This window comes from Alternaria postmessia (genome assembly GCF_024291825.1).
Source record: "Alternaria postmessia strain BMP 2775 chromosome Unknown scaffold_3, whole genome shotgun sequence".
In the NCBI taxonomy this organism is placed as follows: Eukaryota; Fungi; Ascomycota; class Dothideomycetes; order Pleosporales; family Pleosporaceae; genus Alternaria; species Alternaria postmessia.
In genome coordinates, this window is record NW_026260076.1 from 168,318 (window position 1) to 185,809 (window position 17,492).

General features: G+C 51.3%; 5 protein-coding genes across 5 annotated transcripts; 4 read left to right on the top strand and 1 right to left on the bottom strand.

The window, feature by feature from the left end:
• Positions 1–358: 358 nt before the first annotated feature.
• J4E82_000821 (uncharacterized protein) lies at positions 359–5,774 on the top strand (the record flags this gene model as incomplete). The annotated part of the gene is made up of 3 exons (XM_051727141.1): positions 359–735; positions 800–5,165; positions 5,217–5,774. 3 exons carry the CDS (start codon positions 359–361, stop codon positions 5,772–5,774), a joined length of 5,301 nt encoding a protein of 1,766 aa, XP_051592948.1.
• A 926-nt stretch (positions 5,775–6,700) lies between these two features.
• Positions 6,701–9,729, top strand: J4E82_000822 (uncharacterized protein; the record flags this gene model as incomplete). Its single annotated transcript, XM_051727142.1, has 8 exons — positions 6,701–6,705; positions 6,867–7,345; positions 7,397–7,890; positions 8,409–8,620; positions 8,693–8,849; positions 8,936–9,384; positions 9,449–9,627; positions 9,677–9,729. The coding sequence occupies 8 exons, from the start codon at positions 6,701–6,703 to the stop codon at positions 9,727–9,729; spliced, it is 2,028 nt and encodes a 675-aa protein (XP_051592949.1).
• Positions 9,730–10,016: 287 nt separating this feature from the next.
• Positions 10,017–11,377, bottom strand: GLD1_1 (mitochondrial glycerol dehydrogenase Gld1; the record flags this gene model as incomplete). The annotated part of the gene is made up of 4 exons (XM_051727143.1): positions 10,017–10,863; positions 11,077–11,090; positions 11,192–11,279; positions 11,331–11,377. 4 exons carry the CDS (start codon positions 11,375–11,377, stop codon positions 10,017–10,019), a joined length of 996 nt encoding a protein of 331 aa, XP_051592950.1.
• Positions 11,378–13,693: 2,316 nt separating this feature from the next.
• On the top strand, positions 13,694–14,793 carry J4E82_000824 (uncharacterized protein; the record flags this gene model as incomplete). The annotated part of the gene is made up of 4 exons (XM_051727144.1): positions 13,694–13,886; positions 13,937–13,984; positions 14,049–14,470; positions 14,524–14,793. The coding sequence occupies 4 exons, from the start codon at positions 13,694–13,696 to the stop codon at positions 14,791–14,793; spliced, it is 933 nt and encodes a 310-aa protein (XP_051592951.1).
• Positions 14,794–16,531: 1,738 nt separating this feature from the next.
• On the top strand, positions 16,532–17,383 carry J4E82_000825 (uncharacterized protein; the record flags this gene model as incomplete). Its single annotated transcript, XM_051727145.1, has 1 exon — positions 16,532–17,383. One exon carries the CDS (start codon positions 16,532–16,534, stop codon positions 17,381–17,383), a length of 852 nt encoding a protein of 283 aa, XP_051592952.1.
• Positions 17,384–17,492: the final 109 nt, after the last annotated feature.

Consider the following 17,492-nt stretch of genomic DNA (forward strand, 5'->3'; position numbering starts at 1 on the left):
GAGAAGACAACTGCAACTGACGGCGCTCCGTGTAAACTCTAGATAGAATTCACGAATCTATATATCTAGAGTGAATGCGCAGGGCGACAGATGGGATGGAAGATGATTGGAGACGGGAGGCGTAAGGCGCGTCGCACGTGTCTCGGGGGTCCGGCAGCATATCTGGCTCGAGCGGCCCGCCGTAAAACCTCTTTAGCGTGAAATCTTGGCTTCCCGAAATTTTGTATGCGCATCACTGGCTTCAAGCTTCCCAACCATCCGCCACGACAAAATCTACGCTGTACCGCTGCGTCTGATGGCTCATCGCATTATCAAAAACACACCTTAGAGCCCGTTACGATAGTGAAACCACCTAAAAATGGCGACGGCGCTACAGAAACAGCTCGCATCCATTGCGGCTTCGAGCACCCATCAGCTCGACCTGCGCGCGCAAAAGTCGGCGCATGGCAAATCGCTGCTATTCGATTCCAAGATCGCCGCATCGCAATCCTTCGAAACCATCTACCTAATCTGCTACGATGGCTACAAGGACCTTTGCGCATTGGATCCCAGGTTTCTGCGCTTCTCGAAGAATCTGTTCAGCGAACAGAGCAAGTCGGAAGATCGCACGCAGATGAGCAAGGATGAAAACGCAAAGTTGAACACAGTACTCGAGGCATTCATCACGCTGGTCGGACCAAGGCTACTGTTGAAGCCGGCGGAGAAGGCCCTTGAGTGGCTGGTGAGGAGATTCCGGTGAGTTGATGCATCTGGAAGCCTCTGATGGCTTTCCACACGATTGAGGCTGACAAGAAGCCAGTATCCACGAGTACAACACCGAAACCCTCGTCTTTACCTACCTGCCCTACCACAACACACCACAGTTCCTTGCACTGCTCTCCATCCTACCCGCACAACCACCGCACGCTATCCGCTTCCTCTTTCCCTACATCCAGGCGCCAACCAAAATACCCCAGCGTACGATCGCATACACTGCCATCAATACCCCGCAGTTCTTCAACGCCTACCAATCATATGTAACCAAGGTGGTAGAGGCGGGCCACCAGGCCTCGCATATGCTGTCCTTCTGGTCAGGAACCACAGTTGAGGCTATATACGGCATAGTGAGCAACGCAAGCTCTGGCAGAAAGGACCTCCAGGACCAGGGAACTGAGAAGCTGGTCTTGGAATTGCTCCCTGTCCTCAACAGCTGCATGCGGGCAAAGCATGGGGCTGACACGGTCCTGGCCTGTTACGCTATCGTCATTATGATGGTCAACCAGGCCAAGGTCGGAGACAAGGTCTTGGATGGACTGATGGAAGCTGTCATTGCAGCCCATGACGAAACATCCCTTCAGTCATGCCTTGCATGCCTAGCTATCATCGCCATGGAGCGCTCCAAGGCGCAAATCCCTGCCAAAGTATCAAAAAAACTGCTCAACGTCCCGCAACTCGTGCAGAAATTGACGGCGCTGTCACATCAATGTCAGGTCGAACGACTGGTCCTGGGCTGCGCTCTCGGTGCGCTCAGTGATAGCTCCGACGAGAACCGTGAAATCTTCAGCGAGTTGATCGCATCTGGCCTGCTCACTACGTCGCGCGTTCAGATGGTGCTCTCAGCACTGGTTCAACTCCTTCGCGATAGTGCGCCGGGTTCCCAAGAGCACGGAGAGGTTCTTCAGCTCGCTACCAAGATGACCGAATCTAAGGAGCTACAAATCATAATGCAGGAAGTGGCGAAGCAGAACAATGTCGATCTGGAATCGTTGGGACTCACTGTTGGCCAAACATTCGATATCGCGGAGATTCCCGAAGAGGATTCGGACGAGGAGATGCTCGATGCCGATGAGGATGCAACCGAGAAGCCCCTCATACAGGTGCCCGAGATCACCAGCAAGAGCTTCTTCGATGCCGGTTCAGAAAGCGAGTTCATACAAGTCGCCGACGTTTTCGAGCAGGCTGTGGCCACAAAACAGACCCGGCACTTCCTCGTTTCAGACACGTTGCAGCAAGATTCCGCGTTCAAGCAACCAATCTACCTTTCGTTCCTTGCTCGCGTGTGGAGTAGCATCCGACCAGTCGCTGTCCGCGTTGCCGCACTTCGTGCAGCCGCATCATCATTCGAAAAGATTGAAGCTGCACATGTTCTGCAGAACATCTTGCCGTACCTTATTCACGCGCTCACTGATTCATCCCCACTCATCCGACGTTCAGCAGCCGCATGTGTCGGATCTCTGGCACGAAAGGCCTCCGCCAAGTCAAAGGCGCAAACCTGGGGAAAAACAGACCTCTATGGGAAGGAATCAAAGGCCCTTGCAGAGCTCAAGCCTGAGGATGTCCTGGTTTTTGTTTCGTCGATGCTGCAACCGATCTTGGAAGAATGCGTGATGGACTCAAAGTTCGTCATACCTGCGCTTCGCGATGTTCTGGAAGGCACACAGTTGAAGAACCACACCAAAAACACGATCAAGATGCAAACCAGGACATTAGTCCTGGGATTCCTCGCAAGCCATGCCAGTCTTACGCCAGTGTTGAGGGTGCGACTTAGCCTTCTACCAGTCGCGAACATACGCGGCAAAGTTTCCGACACGGTTCGCAGTAACACCATGATTCCCTTGCTCACCGCATGGTCTAGTCTTCCAACTGCGACCGTGACCGCTAGCTGCAACAGCGAAGGCCTTTCGCTTGATGAGGTGGAGCGGGCTCACATTACTTCCACAATGCCCAGAGAGGCGAAGAGCGCTCAGCTGCTCCAGGACATAATCTCTGGAACCCTCAACAAGGACCGCGAAACTCTGGTTATTGCTGCTTTCCAGCGCATCCATACCTCGTGGTCGTCCTTCAGATCTGAAGCTCGACACGCATTGGCCCAGTGCATGCTCGGTCTCTCTACCAGTGAAAGCGACACCTCTTTCGACAAGCTCTGCAGAGAGCAGTCCATTGAGATACTGCGCAGCGTCGATCTTGATTCCGCTATTCTCGTTTCTTTCTTGGAAAGCATTCCATCCCCTACAGCTATGCCTGGAGGAGCGCCTGCTGCGAAGAGAAGACGAACAAGCCGAAGTGAGATGGCCCGCGTGGAGCTTTCGTCTCAAGATGACGTTCAGCGACTTCTCCGAAAGCTCACATTGGTTCTTGAGCTAGTTGAGGGATCCAATCCAGGACAACACCCAACGCTGTTCAAGCACCTCTTTGGTATCTTCGCGGAGCTGCAACCACTCAAGCAACAATCTGGATCCGAGCTAGTGTACCTGCAGAGCATCATTCTGGGCTCACTCAGCCCTATCGTAAACACATTGAAGGAACAGACGGACACCACAGACTACCAATCAGCAGTACGAGCGGATCTACTCATTGACTGCATTCGACACTCCGGCAGTCCTCAAGTTCAGAACAGTGCTCTCCTGCTCATTTCCAACCTCGCATCATGGGTACCCGATCTCATCCTTCATAATCTTATGCCCATCTTCACCTTCATCGGATCTACTCTACTTCGCCAACATGACGACTACTCCGCCCAAGTCGTCGATAAGACCATTTCCCGTGTTGTACCCCAACTGGCAGCTTCTCTCCGCTCAAAACACAGGGACTTTATCGCTGGAGTGTCCGATCTGTTGCTCAGTTTCACTGCTGCCTTTGAACACATTCCCCTGCACAGGAGGATGAAGCTGTTCACAGAGCTTGCTCGCACACTAGGCCCTGAAGACTCGCTTCCGGCTATTGTGGCGCTACTTGCCGATCGCTACCACAGCAAAGAGCAGCGAAGGTTCTGTGCCGATTTGCTACTTCATTTCGAACCTGTACACACCCTTGTTACTTTCAAGGGTTACCTCGACCTACTCACTGATGCAGTGGGGCCGAAGCCTCAGGTCTCGGAGACGCTGTTCAGCCTTAAGGAGAAGACAAAAGACAACAAGTTCGATCTATCAATCCAGAGCATGCTGTCTTGCTTGACAGATCTTGCACTCGATGACAAGGTGAAAGCGCATGTCACCCGAGCGTACAGAAAGAAGGATGACCCTGAACGGCCACGAAGGATCTTCGCAAACATTGTCGAAACTACTATTCAGTTGTCAAAGAAGCTGGCAACGAACCCCAAGACATACGCAGGTTGCAGCCGTGTCCTTGCCAGCTGCCTGGATCTCCTACCAACAACTGATCTCGTCAAATCGGCACAGCTACTCCTTTCAAGCGCGGACTCTCATGTGCAAGTTGCCGCCGTCAAGTCAGTTGAGCTACGCGCTGGCACCGCTAAGCAGCATGACCGCAAGTCTGTAGAGGCCCTGATCGCTTTCCTCCCTAGTGTCCAGGATCTTCTAGAGCAATCACCCGAGATAGACGCTAAGATGGTAGCTGTTAGCTGCATTGACCGCATCATCGAGCGATTCGGAAAGAAGGACGTGTCTGCTGTTGCATCAGTTGCCCAAATCGTCTCCGGACCACAATCGCTATCCAGCAGCGATGACCGCCTCCGCATCCTATCTCTCCTCTGCCTTACGTCTGTTGTTGACGTGCTCGAGGATGAAGCCATCTCGCTTCTTCCTACCGTCTTGCCAACAGCGTTCGAATACTTGTCGCATGCGATCGAAGAAGAGAAGACTGGTCTACACAATGCTGTGTTCACCATTCTCTCAAATATTGTAGAACGACTGGGGTACATGTTCTCGCGCGACTATCTCGAGACAGCTCTTCGGTTGTGCCACCGCTCCGCTGCTGCCGATCTGGAACAGGCTTGCGACGAAAGCCGCAGCAGTTTCTTCCAGAGCGTATCTGAGCACCTGGGTGCCCAGGAAGTCTTCGCTGCTCTGAAGTCGACATGGCCAGATGCCGCCTCTCAAGGATTTGATGCCTCGCTCGAGCAGCTTGAGCTTCTGCGTGCGACTGTCAACACCCAAACCAAAGCTAAGCTTGTTAAAGCCAGCCCGCCACTCTTCAGCCTGCTTCTGCAGACTTTCCGCCTACGTGAGACTGTTCAATCTGCCACGGTGGAGGTTGACGACGAAGAGATCGAACAGCTGGAAGGCACTCTTACGGATTCGGTCATTGCTATGGTATTGAAGCTCAGTGATGCTACCTTCCGTCCTTTCTTCGTACAGCTCGTGGACCAAGAGGGCCCCGTTTCTTCCAAGCCTGAACGAGCTATCACCTTCTACAAGTTCCTTGCCGCTTTCTTCGACAAATTCAAGGTATGTAACGATCTCTATTATGATGATGAAGTATCGCTAACAAATGTTCAGTCTCTTGTAACAAGCTATTCGAGCTACATCATCGAGCATGCTGCGAAGATGCTTATCGGACTTGCTAAGGACGACTCAGAGGTCGCCACCCGCAGCGCTGTTCTCGCAGCCCTCCAGAAGACATTCCAGCATGACCAAGACGGTTTCTGGCAGGCGCCATCCCACTTCGGAACGATAATGCCACCTTTGTTGTCTCTGCTCAACCTCCCGTCTGCCTCTACTTCTACTCCAGAGAACAACACCAACAACGTTATTCCCACCATCACCGAACTCGCTGTTGCATCTGCATCATCTATGGAGAATCACCGTGAGATGAACAGCATATTGCTGAAGAACATGAGAAGCGAGGACAGAAACACAAGACTCGCAACAGTTCTGTGTGAGCAAAGCTTGACGAGGAGGCTGGGTGAAGAATGGTTGGGCTTGCTACCTGAGATGCTACCGTTCATTAGTGAGCTCATGGAAGATGACGATGAGATTGTAGAGAGAGAGTGCCAGAGGTGGAAGAATGGCATGGAGGAGATTCTGGGAGAAAGCTTAGAGGGTATGCTGCAGTAGCGCATGAATAACCATGTTTGATGTAAATAAGGAGTTTGATAACCACGTCTAAGTAGATGCAACTATCTGTGCGTCACTACACACCCAGCGTATTCCTCCTTGCGTGCTGTCTCGATATGCGACCTGTATAGCAATGTATGCCGCTAGTCGCGATTATGACGTCTGTCGGCAGCGCGCACTGACCATTCCCCTGGGCTTCCAACTTGCCAACCACCCGACTTCATCGTTCGCGTCTTTCCAACTCTCAAACTATGGCATCGTTATTATAGCAACCTGCCACATGCTTCATCACGAGCCGTGCTTACACAACAGTCGGTAATATCTCGCAATCACGGGTTGTTTTCCGAGGCGACCTTCCAGACCGGGATGAAGAAGACACAATGACAGCAAACGCGAGCATGATCACCTTCAGTGGTTCGGTCCTGGAAGCAGATTTTCCTCGAATATCTTGTTCCTCGTACAAAACTGGTGCTTTTTGGTTCCACTCTATTTGTCTGAAAGCTGATCGCGAGGACGTAGACACTGGGACTCCCCGGAACAGACGGACAAACCTCAAAAGATGTTGAGTATCGAGTTCGCAATGTTCGTTTGCGACAGTACATATCTGAGCGAACTCTTGTGGTAACAGAAAACTCAGTATGCTATCAACTTCTTTTCATAAGGACTTTGACCTTGCTGATGTCTTTTCAAAGCAACGTTTGCCAGTGCGTCGCTGATGAAGTCTGATGCAGCATATTTCATATCCGTTTTTCGGAGGCTCGACAATATCGCACTCTTCAATTATTCCGCGCTATAATCTCTGTTGCCTCATCTTCGTTTCTTATACTTTCCTCGACATCCATATCGCGTGCGTACTTACCACTTGCCACTGATATGGACTTTCACTGGAATTACTGGCATCAAGACTCGCCCTTACAGCATCAACCATGAGGTCAGTGCGGCTCACGTGTGTTATCCACTGGTGCCTGACCACTGCCACTCAAATGTTGCGTATAAGCCCTCACAGTATTCTCTTCCATTTTGGTCTTGAAAATATCACACTCACGCTTCAGCACAATCCGCATCCGTGATCCTTGACATCGAACATACCAGCCAGCCTCATCCCACTACGTACCATAATTACCGTCTGTTGAGCCTTGATCCAGATATGGCCGAGTCCTTTAACAAGAAACGCAAAGCTCAAGTGTCGGAGCTGACCCTCGAAGATGACCATAGAGCTACGCAGCACAGCAGGCTGCCTTCAAGTCGAACAAGCGCAAGCCATAATCCTCTCGCGGACCGAACGTGTACCCGGAGGAAAACCACGAAACGCCAGAAAGTCGCGCAGGCCAAGAGTGATCTAAGTTTAGGACGTGAATCAAATGCACTGACTTTCACAGACGCGCCCACGAACACTTCAGCTGCGGACGAGGGGGACATAGTAACGGAGGATACGCCTGTGCAAGATCTGATAGCATTGTCGAAGGGCGCGCGAGCTAAAAGGACCAAGGCGAAGAAGAGGGTTGTTGAAGAGGCAGAAGATGAAGACGACGATGTGAAAGTCCAGGAGCGACTACGTGCTAGATTGACCAGTAAGAGATATTTGTGTCCTTTATGTGAACAATTATGACTAACTTTCTTAGTCTTCGATCCAGAACCCCATCCTGCCTTTAAGCCATGGCATTGCGATTTTGCAGCGCCTACGCCACCGTACGATGATCAACAGGCATGTCCAATTGATTGGTCAAAAGTAACCATTCTACATGACGACCCTCTGCACTGCCAAGAAGCCTACGAGTTGCGTCGTCCATGGGACAAGGAGCCACTAGCATGGGACAAGGTTGCTCAAAAGGTCTTCCTCCCTCCTTCTAAGGACGGAACAACTTGGAACATCAGTCCAGAGGGAGGGCGAAAACGGTTCAAGGCGGCAAACAAAGCGGTCTTTGAGCTGACAGGCGTTTACTTCCCCGAGAGTTCGCTTGGACTCGAAGGTCATGGCATACCCCTGCACAAAGACTTGAAGCCGATCCTCGAGGAACTTGCTGAATCACATGTCGTTGTCAAGAAGGAAGTAATGGTCCCTTCCGAGGGTGATGCGCCAACCGGAACGGATCCATTCGTTGACCGGAAGGATAAGGTTAGCATCACAGACATTCTTCGATAAGAGTCGCGCTGTAATTTGCTGTAGTAAAACTCATTACCTATTTGATCGACTCGAACATTAATGTTTTGCATCGAGGAGGGATATATGGCAATACTACTATACACTAGTTCGAAATACATCATTGATTGAATGGTTGAAGATCTCGATATCAAACATTGCCTGAGGGCTTTCGGTGCTATCATGCGTCCACTGCATGATTGGGCCGATCCTTGTCGCTCAATCTATGGATGCACTTTACGCCACTCACCAGACATTCCAACAACCACTCCAGCGGATTCTTTTGAGACGATGGTCTAAAGAGAAATGCTTGGAATACGGCACTTCTACGCCCCACATCGCTGCACATATCCATCCTTCCTTGGATAAACATCTCGCATCAATGGCCCTGCTCCTCTCCGCTTGTCCCAGGGAGATACCTACGGCGTTGTCGAAACACCATGATGTACTTTTCTCTAACAACTCTTGTGCTAGCAAGCGCGACATGCGCTCAGAATGTCAGTCGCGGCGCAGCGATGATGCGCTTCGCCTGTTCGCAACTTACGGTCGAACGTTTGGATCCTTTGGTCAACCCTGGAGTTGTCGGAAGCCCACATACGCACCAGATCGTTGGGGGAAACAGCTTCCAGCCCGAAATGAAGCCTGGAGAATACGATATGGTAGAAAAAAGTAATTGTACTACGTGCACATTCAGCGAAGATTTTAGGTATGTGAGCAAAGCGATAAAGACTGGCATAGAGCATGCATCTAGAACGCGATCATGGCTGATCGAGCGCAGCAACTATTGGACTGCAGCGTTATATTTTCGCGCACAGAATGGCACATACAAACGTGTTCAACAGTTCCCGAACGGTGGACTAAACCAGAGAGGTGGTATGACAGTATACTATATACCCCCATATGATGGCGTCAGCAACGTGACTGCCTTCAAGCCTGTTAGTCTATTTTTCTACCCTTCCTATCCATAAGAGATAACACTAAATCTTCACGAACCTAAGCTGCATCGCTGACATTGAAACAGGGCTTTCGCATGCTCGCCGGTAACCCGCTCCTTCGCAACACCACCGGTGAATCTCGGGGCATCTGTCATCGTTGCATCTACAAGAATGACCAACCATTTGGTGGTGCCCCATGCACAGAAGAAGACACGACCTTCCTTCCCACCCGCATGTGCGAAGGCGGTATCCGTACACAAGTCACGTTTCCTACATGCTGGGACGGCGTAAATCTTGATAGCCCCGACCACCAGAGCCATGTTGCATACGCGGAGATCCCCTACGAACCGTATGTTGCACCCTTGGCAACGCATCCATATACGCCCGAGCAGCAGAGGGGAAAGTGCCCAGAGGGATTTCCGATTATGCTGCCACAGGTCATGTATGAGGTCATGTTCGACACAACGCCATTCAACCAGAAGGAGCTATGGGGCAAGGAGGGAACACAGCCTTTTGTGTTCAGTATGGGTGATGCGTAAATCTCCCCCGTTCCGCCGAAATACTTGAAAGCCCGTATTGCTGCTAACTCTGGAAGATAGAACCGGCCACGGCAACCATGGTGATTATATGTTCGGCTGGAAGGGCGATGCATTGCAGAGGGCGCTCAATGCACGGTGCAGTAACGATCATTGTAGTGAGCTGGGGAGGCAGAGCGACGAAGATGCAATGAAGTGTAGTATTCCACAGACGGTGGTAGAGGATGTCGATGGCTATGAGTGTAAGCATTCTCTTCTGCATGAGAGTTATCGTGCTAATATATTGGACAGGGCTTGAAAGTCTACCCGGTGGAGTGCAAATCAACGATGGCATGCAGATCTAGCAAAGGCGCCCAACTCTTTTACGCGTAGAGGCACGCTAAATTTCAGCAATGTACAAGAATCAAAGTGAAGACAAGAGAAACGGTTTCGCACTGCCTTGATTGATTGTCCTAGTCCGTTGGCCAGACTTCTCTACATTATGGACGCATCTGATAGCAATGAAGAACTTACATGAGCTATTTAGGGCGAACAAAGGTTTTCAGCACCTCACGCCGTGCTGAATACATTGTTGTGCAAGAAGCTTCGATTAAATTTCATGATATTGTGACTACATGCAGATTCTCATCATCTACAAGACGACCTTGTTAGGTGCCTCCTGCTCCTCTGGCTCGTCAAAGATGTTGATGCTCCACCTGGGCTTGTTGGCTGTGTATGGTACATTGTACCTTCTCCTGCCCTGGTGCTCATCCGAGAACTTGGTGATAGCCTTGATGTCTTCATCATCGAGCTCGATCTCCTTGAAGTTCTCGGCAATGCGAGACGCAGTGACTGACTTGGGAATGACGGAGTGGCCACCGACTTGAGACCATGCAAGAATGACTTGCGCTGGCGTTGCGCTCTTCTTCTCCGCAATAGCCTTGATCTCGGGGCGGTGGATGAGCAGCGGGATGTCAAAGAAGTTGTTGCCGAAAGCGGAGTAGGCAGTAATGTGGATGTTCTTCTCCTTGGCGTAGGCGACGAGCTCCTTGCTAGGGAGGATAGGGTGACGCTCGATTTGGTTGACAGCAGGGACAAGGCCGGTCTTCTCAACAAGAGCCTTCAAGGTCTGGTATGTAAAGTTGGAGACACCGACGGAGCGGACTTTGCTCTTTGGCAGCTTGTTCATGGCCTTCCATGTCTCACTGTTGGGAACGGAGTTGTCGATGTTGACCTCGTTGGGGTCGGAGGTCATGGGGAAGAGTTCAGAGTGAGGGCTCTTTCCCGGCCCGAAGTTAACCGGCCAATGGATGAGGTACAGGTCGAGGTACTCGAGCTCAAGCTCGGCGAGAGTGTCATCGAGAGCCTCCTCTACCTTCTCGGGATCGTGCTGAGTGTTCCACAACTTTCCAGTGATGAAGATGTCCTCGCGCTTTAGACCCGGAACATCCTTGTAAGCACGCTTGATGCCCTGCGCAACTTCCTTTTGGTTCTCGTAACTATGATTGGCGGAATATCTCGTCAGCTAACGCTCTCGGCAAATGATAGTAGAGGATGGTCATAGCTTCCCAAGCTTCCGTCTCCACTGAGGGGCATCCCACTTGAGCTTCCAACAACAAACACGGAAGAATATCTTGTTTCTGGGCGGATGCGGAAAGGAAGTGACGGGGAGTGAAGAGTAGATGGTTCCTATGACAAGATTGTCGACTTACATCTTTGCGAGGTCCTACGTTCAACAAGTTAGCGATTGTATCCAAGAACAATCAATGGCTGCATGGCTACGGAGTGGAGCCAACGGTTCCAGGGTCTCCAGGGTCTGTCACTTACCAGATGACGGTATCCGATCTTCAAAGCCTCGTAGACGCCATTGCCAACCTCACCTGGAGCGGCTTGCCAGGTACCATATCCCAACTGACTATGGCAACATCAGCAAGCAATTGCCAGGGCATAGTCTGTAATAACATACGGGATCTTGTGACCAGAGTTAAGGGTGACGGTCTTTCCTGAAGACATTCTGAATGATACGTAAGGTTTGAAAGTGGGGAGTGAATAACGTGGAATGGGTGATCTGGCTACCAGAGGCAGAATCGCCCTTCTTAAGTATCGCATCTTGAGTGCTCTCGGCCATCGTGTCGGCCGGGAGCCATTATGTATGTCTTGCAGAAATTGCTTCAGGACGTGGGATGTCGGACGTATACAGCAAGGCACAGCACCATGTTGGCTGGGCTGGCGGGATAATTGCGTGCTCTCGCGACGAAGACACACCCCGCTATCGTGGTTCGGGAGAGCTTTACCCTGCGTCTGCGCTTTGGTGGGGCAGGACGCTCGGTTGTAAAGCCACCGAGACGTCCATGGGCTGGCGAGATGCTCCGCGTCTCAATAACTTGGATGTTGGGGGCAGAAGTGATACTTCACCTTCAGGTCGCTTTCGAACGACTCGCGTTCCTTCGCCACTCATCCAAATGTCAATATCTACTTCTGACTCCCTAGTAACCTTCTCTAGAAACTCTTCGGTCCAGAGTGGAAATACAATAACGGTTTCTCCTTCTGAGCTAGGAGGTCTATGTATGAGACACAATTGCTCCGAAGCCTCCATCGTTCCGATTACTTCCATGATGGTTTGGTCCATTGGAAGACGAAAGTGTTCCCTTGATAACTTGTCGTTGAAGAGAAGATAATTCGAGAGCACCAGCACCAGCAAGCAAGTGCTCTAACTGTACCGAGCATTCTGCAACCGAGTAGTCCGCAATCGCCAGTTGTGATTCCTAATGTTAGAATGTATGGCTAGGCGATCGGAAACGACCAAGTTGTCACGCTTGTCTATGGCCTTCATGATGTATCTATTCCAGAATATTGGGTTCGTATTGCTGGTGATGATTGTTCGCTCCACAAAGAACTCCCGAAAGAGCACCCAAAGCCTCCTGGCCTGCTCTCGAGCTGGTGAAGGTTGCGCTTTTCCCCCAGGTACTTTATCGTTCTTCCTCGAAACTTGTATGATTTGTTGTATGTGTTCTATGTTAATGATCAGATCATCCTCGATTGCAAAGCAGTCGCGTGTGTCTGTAGCTTCCGAACGAATACCGTGCAGAGGGATGGCCAGGTACACAGAGCGAGCACATAGTCGTTCGTGATAGGTCCAGGTCCGCCAGAACCACGTGTCCTGCACAAGGTGTTCAAGAGTGGCTACAATACACTCAATTGCCGATAGTTCCGCCGTACGTAGATCATCAAGATTGGATGTCAAACCTGCGAGCATCCATTGATCTAATATAGGTATACACAAGGGTGCTAGAGCACATTGGCTTTCTGCATACACTCTATTCATGCATTGTAGGTGGTTCTCGACGTCTGAGCGATCTGTTTGATCAACGCACAATTGATCGAGCCAGAAATAATGTATACATTGATGCGCAGCGAAGCGTAATGTACGGTGTATGACGCGATTCAACTCTGGGGCTACCTGGAAAGACGTGGCGTCCGGTCGGAGAACAACATATTGTGGGGGTTTATCAGCCGTCGATCCAGAACGTTGCCAAGTATAGGAGATAGTCAGGTATGGTCCAGGAATCGGAATGAGGGGTGAAAGGCGAAGATAGATAATCTCTGGTTGCTGTTGATGGTCCGGCAAATTCTCGGCTGCCAACGAGAGGAAGCGAAGCGATAGAGATTGGTCGGGCTGCTTGCGGTACAAAGCGATCTCTTGAATCTCTCGTATGCTAGTGAGCACTGCCTCAGGGCTACCGTGAATCTCTCTGAATGTAAGATGAGTATCTTTTTGCATTGTGAGGATCAGATCAGGAACGAGTTGTGGAGTAAAACAGAGCTCATTGGAAAGCTATGTTGCAGAATGAAATTGGAAATGTAATACGGTATGTGGGGATAAGTGTAGGCAAGTAAGTAGCCTCGCTTCGAGTAAGACATGATTACGAAGAAGCACGTTGTGGTTTGGTCGACCTAGAAGTATACCCTGGTGTTTTCTTATTACATCTTTGACATGCAGTTTACGTGCACGATGGACAACGGGATGGATCTGGATGGATTTGGCGATGGATAGGTGATGAGAGGTAGATGGGGAAAGAGAGCCGGTGATAAGCTTGGCCGGCGACTAGGGCGGCACCCCGCAGTATGTCTTGAGCTCGACTGGACGGCCATCCCACCTTTCTCCACTCGACGCGCCCTATGAAGTGATAAGGAGATTTATTTCCTTGATAGCGCTCGTCTGTAGTATATCAATCGCGCATTCAAGCAGCGCGCGAACCTAGTTTTGATCAATTGCAACTTACACGACCTACTCATTCACAGCTAGGCTCTATCCCATCCCATCCCAACATGGCACCCTCCGCTATCCAGGCCGAACCAGCGCCCGTCGCGCAAACCAAGCAGGTCGTTCCACGATCCAAAGACGACGCGACCAAGGAATTGACGCCGCTGCAAGCCATATCCCAGGGTGTTTGCCTCCCCGGAATCCCACTCTTCTCCTCGTATGACAAGCATCGCGCATGGATACTATCACACATGGCTGGTCAGTGCAATGCGCACGCGATTTGAAACAGTTCATCTGACGTACCCTAGGCGCTTTCCGCGTCTTCGCACGGAACGGCCTGACCGAAGGCATGAGCGGTAAGCCATTCCCCTGTACGGACTGCATGTGAGACATAGACTGACTTCGTACACGCACCTTTAGGTCACATTAGTGTGAGAGATCCCGAGAATCCACACACTTTCTGGACCAACCCGCTCGGAAAGCATTTTGGTCTCCTCAAGGCATCGGACATGGTCCTTGTCGATTACGACGGCAACGTAGTAGGAGGCAATCAAAGCAGGCCCGCAAACGCAGCAGGCTTCCTTATACATTCGGCGATACACAAGGCGAGACCCGACGTCAACGCGGCATGCCACTGTCATGGAAAGGCAGGCAAAGCGTGGAGTGCCTTTGCAAAGCCATTGGAAATGCTGAATCAGGACGTATGCTACTTCTACGGCGATGCACAAGCCGTATATGAAGACTTTGGTGGCGTCGTCTTCAGCGAAGAAGAGGGCAAGAAGTTGGCCTCGGCTTTGGGGGCAAAGGGCAAAGGCATGGTCCTGAGAAATCATGGCTTGCTGGTATGTACCGTGTGGCCTCCTTTCCGCATCCAGCTGAAGCTGACACCACACAGACCGTGGGAGGTACCGTTGACGAAGCCGCGTTCCTCTACACCCTCATGGAACGCTCTTGCGATGTCCAACTCAAGATTGAGGCAGCAGCAGCCAATGGTGTCCCCAAGGTATACGTTGACGATGATGCAGCTGCATACACATTCAAGATGGCGAGCGACGCTGAAAGCTTGTACTGGGAGTTTCAGCCGGATCTGGAATACGAGTACCAAATGAGCAATGGTGCTTTCGCGCATCCTGACTGCGACGAGGTAGTATGGCCGGGTTACTGATCGCCAAGGTTTGGTACCGCCGTGATCTACATCAGTACGAGGAGTTGGTGTTTTCTGACTTATACCACCAATGCGACAACGAGTCCTCAAAGAATGCACTATCGTTTGCTCTGTAAGACCCCAATGTGAATAACGCCGAACCGCTGAATGGATACCTTGGGCACAAGTCAGCCAACATGGACAAAACGTGCATTTTGCGGAATTCCGAGATCCGTTCTCCGGAAAGCTCGCCCTTCTTCTGATACCCTGTCGCGGTCTTCTTAACTCTCTGTTCTGATTCCTGTTTCTACTTCACTAAGTGGTCCCAACTGCCAGCTGATCGCCAACGTTCAAGGTTGTTGGTCCGCTCTCTCCGTCCCTCGTGGTTCTATGTCGAAGCGCGCACGCAGAGCCAATTGGGCATCAAGGTCGGAGACACCGGATTCCATTCTTCCACATAATTTGCTCTCCTTCCTCTGTAGGCAGCATCATACCGTCATACATCAAATGACTGCCCTGGGCTGCGCGTCCCGTCTCACCTCTAGTACGTACCGTGTCCAGACGATTCCGTCTCTTGGCTTCTGTGGTGGAGTGAATTCTTGGCCACCCTCCACGCTACAAATACCAAGAATGCCGCAGAGGCGACTGATGACAGATCCGAGAGCGGTTGTCGGCCTGCATCGGTTTCAGCGACTGTTTCCGGCTTGACGGCGGAGATTTCTACAAACTGAGCAGTGCCTCGCTCTAGCGAGTGGCATTTCCCTGATTAATTATACACACTTTTGCTCAGTAGCGGCGGCACACGTCTGAGGAGCTGCACGGCAGGATCGATCTGCGGGCAAGCTAATGGTGGAGGATATTGCACAGCGTGATTCGACGGGTCTAGGTCCGCAACCGTTTAGGCCATTCCGCTCCGCCTTGTGGAAATATCTACATCCTCTCCAGATGACCGTGAGTTGTATTTTGTCTTCAGTTTACGAGGCTACCTAGTCGTCGCATCACGCTTATGCCACGCGTCAAGAATTGTTAAGCAGTGATAAGGTTACGCTTTGACGTTCCCGCGACGGACCGACTGTATCATCCTCGCTGCGTGTCATCATCTTAAGCAACTCAGCCTCTCCCGGCATCCTTAAACGCTGTGCTTATTACAGTACACAATAGTCACGATATCTCCACGCCAAGTCTCCGCTTCGCTGAACCCCCAGTGTTAACGCATTGCCATGAGCCACGCGACCGTTCCCCGCCAAGATCGCCGGATTAACTGGAGAAGGCAACGGAGCGATCTCGCCCCTGCGCTATGGCTCTCGGCAACCAAGCGTTTCTTGTGAAAGCAGGGTTCATGCTTAGCATCTAGGCTTGTTACGAGGGTAGGCCGGAATGTTTTGTTTCCATCATACAAGCTCGTGCCGCCTCCCAAGGAAACCAAGTGCATTTGCTAATGGTACTTGCTGCGCAGTCGGAGGGGGCTGCGCAACGGTAGTAAAGAGATAGGGTGCTTGGCGATGGTAGACCTTCCATGGCGCACAGGAAAGACGTGAATATCGTGCGCTTGGCGGCTTCGTAGGAAACGGCAGAGCTCTGTGCTTAGAAAGCTAGGATAGTTCCGTGAATTGTGAAGGCGGACGCTCATTTTGTGGCTTCTCTACATTATATATAAGATGTCCACAAGCAACAAGAAAGTTCGATATCACAGCATCCTAACCAGTCATCCAATCGACTCTTTGCACTCTCCTATCACACAAATATCTGCACTCTCACCATGCTATTCCAATCTATCTTTCTTGCCGCCGCCACACTGGCGCCCGCAGCGCTTAGCTGCCCTCAACACACCAACGCCAAACGCCATGTACACCTCACCACAAGACAGCAACAAGTCACTCCGGGCAATGTAACGGATAACGACTGGGCCTACGAAGCATCCTTCAACTGGGGAAGGATCCACCCCGACTACCATCTCTGCCAAACCGGAACCCAACAGTCTCCAATCGCCCTCTCGCTCGGTAACGGACTAGCCTTAAACCATGTGCCCAAGTTCAAGTACAACGGCAGCATCGCCGGTAACTTCTACAACTGGGGCTACGGACCCGCATTCACTGTCGCACACGAGGAGGCCGTAGTAGAGGGAGAGATTGATTGGACAACGCACCCAAGCTTCACCTACGACAACGAGACCGTCTACCTCAAGGGCTGGCACATTCACGCCCCAGCTGATCATTCCGTTGGTGGTGATCGCAGCAAAGCCGAGCTCCATCTCGTCCACGTCGACGCCACTGGCCACGAAAAGGCCGTCATGGCCATTCGTCTCGATCCCGGTAACTACAACTCGACCTTCTTCGAGCAACTGCCTTCCATGATCGGCTACGCGGAAATGGGTGTTGAGCAGCCCTGTACTATGGACTTTGGACCTCTGCTTGAGAGCGTTCTCTACTTCAACGAGTTCTGGACCTACCAGGGTAGCTTGACCAGCCCGCCTTGCACTGAGGGTATCCGCTGGTTCGTCGCCAGACAGATTCTCTTCACGGGTGTCGACCAGATGAGGGCTATTCTTGGTGCTAGCACCTACTCTGCGAGGGCGGAGCAAGAGGTCTGGCAACACAGGATCAACGAGTAGACGACCTGTGGTTGTTATTCTTCACGCGTGGTTAGGAGCGAGAATTCGGTGGTTGATGAAATCGCATCGTTTTTGTATAGAAATCTACGAGAAAGCGAGGCGTTGGTGG